The sequence below is a fragment of the Hyalella azteca genome, unplaced genomic scaffold, assembly GCF_000764305.2.
Source record: "Hyalella azteca isolate HAZT.00-mixed unplaced genomic scaffold, Hazt_2.0.2 contig10249, whole genome shotgun sequence".
NCBI classification, from domain to species: domain Eukaryota; kingdom Metazoa; phylum Arthropoda; class Malacostraca; order Amphipoda; family Hyalellidae; genus Hyalella; species Hyalella azteca.
Window position 1 is genome coordinate 90,052 of NW_025940295.1, and position 9,659 is coordinate 99,710.

Genomic DNA, 9,659 nt, shown 5'->3' on the forward strand with positions numbered 1-9,659 from the left:
CTGGTTTTTTTTTTTTTTTTTTTTTTTGCAACGCACCGTGAAATCGCCAAGTCAGCAATTTTGAGTGGCGTTGGTTTAACGGGCAAGTAAATAGGATCTTGCATAGGATCTTAGTTCATGGAACTGGTGGAGCAGATGTCCATCTTGGGGGAGATTGATGGTTGTGAAATTCACCGATTTCCTATCTGACGTTTTTGATCGAGATTGATTCAGCGGTGAATAATGTGCATCACCATGACTATTAACAATATTTTTTAAACTTTGATTCGCGATCGACATCATCGAAACCTTAACGTAAATAACACTGATGTAGTTTTCAATATTACAGTTGATATTAGTAACAACATCATCACCTGATAAGAAGTGTTCATTGTGTCTGCAGAATGAGAGGTAAATCCATTATTTTATTTTAGTCTGAATTTAATACTCGTATTTTCTGCAGAAATTAGTAACAGGGCAATAAATATGTTTCTCCAGTTAATTAAAGCACTGCCAGAATATCCATGTATTTTTTCGGAATACCTACACAATTGAAAACAGCAGCGTGGTTTTCTATTTCCAAACGAACAGGCGGTAAATTAAAACGTACGCCACTGGGACTATATTGGAGTGGCGAGGAACAAGAGGGAACATGACAGATTAAATAATATACATTTAAAAATTACTTTTTAAAGACAACGCTTCTAAAGAATCCAGTGTCTCCAGTGTTAAAGATGTACAATGAATTTCTCATTTTACTTTCGAATATTAAAAAAAATTAATTTTTCAAATTTTTTATATATAATTTTTTTTTCAAAAGTATTTATTCTGTCAATTGATGAATGCATTACCTCCGACTTCACACAAGTGTGCAAAATTTCAGATCAATTGGACAGGTAAAAATGTGTCAAATATCAGTTATAAGATTTGTAGCTGACAAAATTATTTTTGTAATTTTTTTAATAGTAAAAAAAATTTTTTTATTAATAAAATCATTTATTTTGTCATTTGATTCTTGCATTGTCTCCAACTTTACGCAAGTGTGCAAAATTTCAGATCGATAGGATAAGTAGAAGTGTGTTAAATTTCAATTATAAGATTTGCAGCAGACAGACAGACAGACAGACAGACAGACAGACAGACAGACAGACAGACAGACAAACAAACAAGAAGTGAAGTATAAGAGAAGTGTTGTAAAAACGCGTTTGTCATGAAAAAGTTCCCCATTCATGAATTTTAAAAGCTGAAATTTGCTCATATCCATTTTTAAGATTTTCGACTGCTTATTTAATTCGTTGGTACGAGTAACCAGGATGTTGTTAATATATCTAACCCTAATGATTGATCGTAGCGACCTATGAATTAACGTGACAATTTTTTTATATTGAAAGATATACCACCCCATGTTACCAATGTGTTTGAAAGTGTGGAAAAGAAAACAATGAATATAAAATCTTTTTCAACGAGGAGAAAGGTAAGACGCTGGATACAGAGGTGGATACAGCATGTAGCACCCCGTGGGTTTTAATGAGTCCCTAACAAACGTAGGTAATGTGTTTTTTAAAATATATATTATTGTCAATGATTAAGTTTGATTAATCGTCGACCAAATCTAAATTTGCCCCATTGAAGGTAATGTTCCGAAAAACTGAAACTGGTTTCGGGGTAATAAACATAATAAACAAACAGCTTGGTTTTTCCAGCGTGTGTCACTAACTTGTAGTCATATAGCCGCCTTGACAAATTCACCGACAGCTTCGATATACTATCATATGCGTCATGGTAGGTACTTCATGAGATATAAAATACAGCGTCATTAGCAAAGAGCTTGCAGTTCACGAAAAAAGAAGAGGCGATATCATTTATTAAAATGTTAAAGAAAAGAGGCCCGAGAACAGAGCCCTGTGGTACACCAATCGTAATTGGTTTAATGGGTGATTTGAACTCGTTCAATGAAACATATTGTTCTCTATTGATTAGATATTACTGAATTAATGAATAAGAAGGCCTCCTGATACCATAACGGTCAAGTTAACTTAGGAGAATTTGGTGATTCGCAAGTCGAGGAAAAGAGCAACATCGCATTTTTTATCATGGAATGCCATATGTAGGCCGTGGACTTTACACAATATTGCCAAAGTCGTGTTATTGCCCTCACGGAAACCAAATCGATTATCAGACATAAGTGAAAATTTGTCGAGAAAATTTGTAAGTCTACAGCTGATAATTTTTTCGAAAATATAGATGTCGACAACTTCAAACAAACCCTCAAATTCAAACTTGTCTGAATTCCCTCAATATAAATCCTCTTGCCTCTGCATTATCGTAAAAAAATGTTTATTTCCGATGCAGAAATAGGAGATAGAAAACAGGATGCCTCACAAAAAGAAACAAAATCTCTCATAAAGGACCTAATGATTATGAAGCTTTTGTTTGTTATGTCATTGGCAACTAAAATAAAGTAATCGTCGAATTCAGTAGCCGCATCGGTAGCAGGCATAAAGCTTGTTATTTATGGACAATTCGATCTTTTTGAGCGCAAGATTCTTCGCAAGTAAGGAGTTAACAATATTCCATAAAATCCTAAAGTCGTTCGACTTCTGCTGAATTTTAGTCGAGTAGTACTGCTTCTTAACTATTTTCAATAGCACATTATTTTATGTAATATATTCCGATAAATAGAGTAGGACCTACGGTAAACATAAATTACAGCAGTGCGAGAAAGCTCTAGAAGTTTATGCTTCTTGATGGAAGACTTTTATCGGCGGTCACCCAAGGAAGCAATTTAAATGTTTTCAAATCGCGACAAACTTTATAGGAAAATATGCATTGTAAACTTTGGAAAAATCGGTCATGCAAGACTGCATTGCAAGGTTAGGTTCATCAATATTAGTTAGAAGTACAGAAGGAAAATGATCCATTTACGACCTAAACTTTGTAATATTGACAGCATTAATAAGACGAGTTTTTGCCCTAGATGGAGCAGTCGAAATCCCGGTTTAAAATAAAAGAATGTCGTCAAGTGATCTGATGAGTCACATTCAATAACGGCTGAGTCTGAGTTTAATCCATAGAAATTTCACGATATAATATCAAGCAGTGAATAAGGCGTAATAGGATTTTCAGGGGATGTTCTAGTTGCTTTAGTTTATGACTGGATAAATATTGCTACATAGGACATCATGAATAAAATTGAAGGTGATAAAATATAATAGCGTAATAAAAAATCATAATATTCATATTTATATATCATAATATACATAAAAAATGAAAAATTTCTCATCAGCATTGCTGATGCCACTTACCTGCGCCATTATTTTTGTTAATATTATCCATCCTGGTTCAGCAATTTTTTATACATAATAAAAAATTTGACAAATTCGTTCCATCATTGCTATTGGCTCCGCTCTTGATTATATTTTTTTATATATTCAGCATGCACATTCAACAATTTTTATACCATAATTAAATAAATTAGATCTACTGAAAAATAAAATTAAAATTTACAATAATTTTCGATACGTGAATGTCTAAAAATATCTCACCATCGTTGCTGGTAGCACCGCCTTCGACGGCCTCCAGGTAGTGCTGCTTACAGAGCACGCGACTCTCGTGTAGTGCGAACTCCTCGCCGGTACTGAGCTGTCGCTTGCACGCGTCGCACGCGAAACACGCGAGGTGATACACGCGGTCTCGAGCCCTGCGTACCCAGTCCGTGGACCCGATGGCTCTGCAGCACTTGGCACAGCGTGCCCCGAAGTTTCTGCGCGAACATCTTTAGTTAAATTTGATAACCTTGTCGTTGAAAACGAGTTAATAAATTAGGACACATTGAAATAAATTATGATAATTTCGTCTACATTTTTTATTATGCGAAAACTGTCATGTAGCGGGACTATAGTAAGATAAGTTAGATTACAAGTGAAGGCAATCAATTTTGAAAATTTATCACCATGGGTAGGTAATTCCTTGCCGTGGTGCACGTTTCAAATGAATTCACTTCCATTTGTTAGCGGAAATTTTACTATATTTCTATCTTCCATATTTCAAATATAATTAAAATACTTCAATTTAGTCGAAAATGTTACGTCACTAGATAAAATTTTAGAACGCACTTGGACTCACAATATTACTTTATTTTCTATAGAACGTAACTATTTGAAAAATATATTGCCGCAGATTCGTAATCTATAATTGAAATTCAGTCATAAATTCATAATAAATTTTAAACTTATAATCAATCATAGATTCCTAGATAATTATATAGTAATACTCAATAATTGATTAATAGTAATTCCATAAATATGGGTTGAAATTAGCTCCAGCTTCTCTTACAAACTGTATTCATATTACCATTGTAAAATGGAAGTAACCCTCAGAAAGCATCAGCAGGACAATTTTTTTAATCCATACTTTTGATAATTTTCCGCAAGAAGTACAAATATTCCGAAAAATGAGAGAGAATATCTATGTGTCAGTAAAAAATACATAAAATCTTTCAACCTTCTAGAATATTTCAATAGGCAGCAGAAAATGTTACCCGCTGCGCGTGATAACCTAAGTCCAGCTTTCAGTGTTTGATCAGATGTGCGGTGTGGTGGTATCACTGCTAAAGTTTTGGTGTTGTTAATGAAGAATTGATAAACCAGGGAATATTTAGCATATTTGTGATTACGTGAATAGTGTAATGATCGAATATTAACATTATGAAAAAAGTAATTTTCTGGAATAATTGCAAACTACCGTGGAAAGTATCCGACCTCGACGAATTAACGAACGTCAATAATGCCCCGCGAGGTGCAAGTTTTCGAGGTAAGTACCAAAGTAGCCATAAGCCACGCTCGTATAAAAACGATGTATCATGTAAATATAATTAAATTCTATTTTTGTAGGTAATTTTAAACAGCTTTCAATTTTCTACTTTGTTCCATCGCCCACAATCAAACGTATTACTGACCAATATAATATCCTGTCGTTGACGGTTGGTACGTATGCTGTTGCGTCGTATAATAACACTTTTCGTAACTTCGTAGGCAGCCCAAACAACCAGAGTAACTCATATTTAATTTTATTCCGAATAATTAATAACTCCAATATCATTTAAATACAATAAATATTTGTTTCCTGTTAAGGGGAGCGTCTACCCTAAAATTGAAAATTTTCACTTTTTCGGTTTTTATACTCATTTTAAAGCTGACATTCTGCCCTATCCAACGGTACCACTGCCATATCTGTACGTTGATTAATGATTTCACGAATTTCTACAGTACCCCCTTTTTTGGCCGTTTTCTAAGAATTTCACGTTTTCTTTTATTTTTTTCGAAAAATTGACACGAATAAAAGCTGTCTATTTTTTGATTTGACATATGTGTACCAAGTTTCAAAGTGATCCGTCTGTAAATAGCCGAGATAATTTTTGGGGTAGACGCTCCCCTTAAAGTATAGACGATCAAAACATATTCTTTGAAAATCTAATTCCAGAAATATTGAGCTTGGCAATATAAGAAAACATTCTTGCAAATCTTACGAAAGTTCCGGAAAACTAATAAAAACATAAATAATAGCTAAATCGTATGAATATTAACAAACAAATTCTTGAATTACATTTCTTTCACATATCATTTAGTGAGTGCACGAATATAATCACATCATTGCCCAAAATATTCTACACAGATCCAAATCAAAACACTTTATACTTTTTTACGCGTTTCAATTACTCAATAATGAAGAACACTCCGGGTTTTTCATCACAAAAATTCGATGGACGACTCTGCAGACAAAATGACCTCGGTCCGCGCCTCATCTGCAACCGCACGCTGCGAAGTTTCAACGTTACGAAGATTTCGCTTCTTTGCTGGAATTGTACGCTTCTTGTGCCGGGGCTTCACTTTCTTCTAATTTTTGCTCGTAACAGCCCGCTTTTGATTCGTTTCCTTCTCAGCAACCAGCTTCGTTTTCTTGTCGTCCTCATCAGGTTTACACATTTGGCAGTCATTGCCCCAATTGCAGCCTCCGTCGCATTAACCCATGTCAGTTTCAGAAGCTGAACTTTCTTCGTAGTCTACAGGCTTCCGAGGCCGCAGCAAATAACGTCCTTTCTTGACTTCCTGCGTTGCATCGCCAAATTCTGCCGGTTGTGCACTCGATTTTACCGGTTCTAGATTCACAGATCGCAAAATTTGGTCATCTGCCTCCGAATGCTATCTTTTTCCTGGAGTTCCAAGCTTCTTTCCTTCGGAATTCTCTCCTGAGTTCTGTAATTACTGAGACAATTTCTGCTTCTAAACTCCTTTTGTTGGCGTTGCGGACTCGGTCGTCTTCGTCTAAGTTGCCGGTGCCATCTTACCAGAAAGTTTCATTGCTGTCGCTTCTTGTGATTCTTCAACGAAGATTGCAGCTGGGTTTTGTTAGAGCTAATTTGACGAAAAATGTCTTCGGATGAATTTTCAGTTCTCCGTTGAGAAAGTCAGACTTGAGTAAGAATTGCGTAAACTTGATACCGCACTAAAAATTCCGATTCAAATAAACGCAATTAAAATATTAAAAGTTCACATCTGAACAGCTGGTCGATGGTTGAAGCTATTTGAACGATATTACGAAATTGAATTCTCCACTTATTAAGAAGCCTTTGGATCCTTTCATACAGCATTGAAGTCTCTTGAGATGTTTGTAGATGTGGCTGATCACGATCTGCAGCCCTAATCCTTGACAGATCGATGGATCGGAACCTCTAATCTTGCAGCGGTTGGAGGCTCGAATCTTGATGTGTCAGTTGAGACAATGACAGTTTCCAGACCCAGAAAAACGCCTGCTCATTTTCACTTCGTTAATCAGAGCCATAGAAAACGGCTTCAATTGTGAACGATTTCTAAGCTGCCGATCTTTCTGAGATTTCATTTGGATTTCGCGTACAGTAAATTTTCGTTTCGTTTAAGGTAATTTGGCTACGCGATGCCTGGATATATTTAGTATATTAGGAAGTTTAAAGCAGAGTTCAACATTAACTCATGCTCAATAAACATTTGTTCATTTAGTAATCAAACTCCGCAGCTAACTTTCTCGTCTCGTACGTCTAGTCAACTGTAAACCCCATATTCTATAACATAAAATATTTTTAAACAAAATCGTTCAATTGCAGATACATATCCCAAGTTTTGGAAGTTTGAATATAATCCTAAAATTTCTTGTTTTGTAATCCAGATCACGAAAAACGGCCATTCCAACTAGATTTGAATTATCCGACTGAATTTTATAAAAGCGATTAATATTGAACGATTTTTTACAAATGCTAAAATACAACAGTTGGAAAATATGAAAGTAAAGCTCAGAAGTATACATTGTTACAATCGACGAAAAAAATGTTGCATTCCGCACTATTCATACTTAGCTATCGGAATAAATAAGCGACAATTTGCGCAGGAAGCGGCAAAGTGATGGCGGCAGAGATACTGGCGAGATCGTGTGAGATATTCGAGGAAGTTTATCACATCCCGGGGATACAGAGGAGCGTGAGTCTCGCCACTCACTCATGAATGGATGGACAGAGGGACAAAAAACCAGACCAGAGTTAGGAAAAAAACCTGGACGGTGAGACAAACGTTTGACGGGAACCTGTCAATCTGAGTGACAAGTGAATCAGAGCTAATCATTATAAGCGAGTCTTACTTACTCACGTCCATAAGGCTACGAAATTAAAACGTACGCAACCAGTAGCGCTTTATCGAAGAATTACCACCTGAAATAACGAAGCGAAAGGAATTTCTTCATATAGTGAAGGAAAAATGGTTCGAGTATATCAGTTAAAGATTTAAACCATTCTTTCGAAATTAAGTTTTTTGTTCAGCTCCATAAAATTTCTTAAAACAGTTTCTGGAGAAATAACACGGTAGAGAAAATCAATATGGAACTGAAATGGAGCGAATAACAGGATTCAAGCAATTTTTTCGTTCACGTTCATAAATACTTTATTTATATTTTATTATAGCGAGCATGCTAAAAAAGCTACAAACGTATATGTCAGTCAACAATAGCTATGACCGGCCATATCAGTGAGATATGGAGGCATTGATCTACATTCTACACGTCTAATGACCCGCTACTGTAGAGATAAGGTAGATTGTAGCGATATCAGTAATTGACAATGCAAATAACAAAGAAAGGTTATTCCATTATCAGTTATTTGTTATGGCAATGGCACTGATTGGCAATAGGAATCCTAGTTATGAGCAATATCAATTGCAGCGATGGACAATAGCATCGGTAAATGTAGCAATTGGTAAGAAAAATTTACGTGATCGGCAATGAAAATAATAGTGATAGCAGAGGCAATAGCAGTGATAGGCATTGGCGTTCGCAATGATGCCATTTGCCATACTATTAATAGTCTATGGCAAGAACAGTAATAAGCTATGGCAAAAATACCTTAAAAAGAATTTATTCCCACGCACAACATAGCATAGTATTAACAAGTTGTTTTGATACACAGTATACCTTATTAGCAAGGCATTGTTCACATGCACAGTATACCATGTTAACAAGAACTTCGTTTCACACTCAGTCTAGCGTATTAATAGTACGGTATTCACACGCGTATATTGTATATTGTATACTGTATGTTGTATATTGTATACTGTATATTGTATATCGTATAGTGTATACTGTATATTGTATATTGTATATTGAATGTACCTTATGGTTCCACTGTTAACAATATACTTTTGAAATGTTTGTTAAAATCAGTGATCTACCACCATGCACAGAGCCTAAATTTTTCAAAATATGAACGCTGTTAGAGACTTCATCACTCGCAAGGTACAGAATTCGGTCTGCTACGCAGCACAACCGCTTGAACTTTTTATTGACTCATTATTACCTCTGCCATGGGTAACTATTTTCATTTTGTCTTGATTGAATATATAGGTATTTCCATATTAAATAAAATGCAATCTTCCTTTAAATTCAGAGTTACTCATTTCTTAGTGTATTTCTGAATTATCAAATTTAGTAAAATCTAAAAAACTCCAGCAGAAGATGAAGAAGTTTAAGAGACGTTGGTAATGCAGCAGGTTTGTGACGTTACCGCGTTAATCAAGTTGACACATTGTGGACACACGGTGCGGCTGCATGCCAGCTCTACTCAATGGGGTGCATGAGAGTGAATTATGCAGTGTGGGTGCTAGCGTGGCCACAGGTGTGATCCTCTCAATGGACCAACACACTTCATCCAGAGTCTCATTTCTGTGCCCAAAAATTACAGCAGCAGTATCGTTGGCCGGTCATTAGACACCTAAAACTCCGCGTTAACTTTCAACAAGGGTCGATATAAGCCGCTGGGTCTCCACGTTCTTCACATACGCCGAGTCACTCCAGAAAATCCCTACCACGTACGATTCATCAGAAAACTCACACGTGCTGTTGAAACAAAGCTGTTCTCCCAATGATACGAGGTCATGGGACCTTAACAAGAACAAAAACATCGCGTTACATTTCACTGTTACATTTCGCTGTTACATTGCAACACTGTTACATTTCACTGTTACATTTCGCTGTTACATTTCACTGTTACATTTCGCTGTTACATTGCAACACTGTTACATTTCACTGTTACATTTCTCTGTTACATTTCACTGTTACATTTCGCTGTTACATTGCAACACTGTTACATTTCACTGTTACATTTC

At 35.8% G+C, this 9,659-nt stretch overlaps 1 protein-coding gene across 1 annotated transcript in view; it reads right to left on the bottom strand.

Moving 5' to 3' along the window:
- The window catches only part of LOC108675054 (LIM/homeobox protein Awh), a gene marked incomplete at its 5' end in the record, with an annotated part of 29,434 nt that overhangs the window by 9,524 nt on the left and 10,251 nt on the right, over positions 1–9,659 (bottom strand). The window contains one exon of the mRNA XM_047882348.1: positions 3,525–3,742. Coding sequence (XP_047738304.1) covers positions 3,525–3,742 — 218 coding nt within the window. The remainder of the gene's footprint in view (positions 1–3,524; positions 3,743–9,659) is intronic.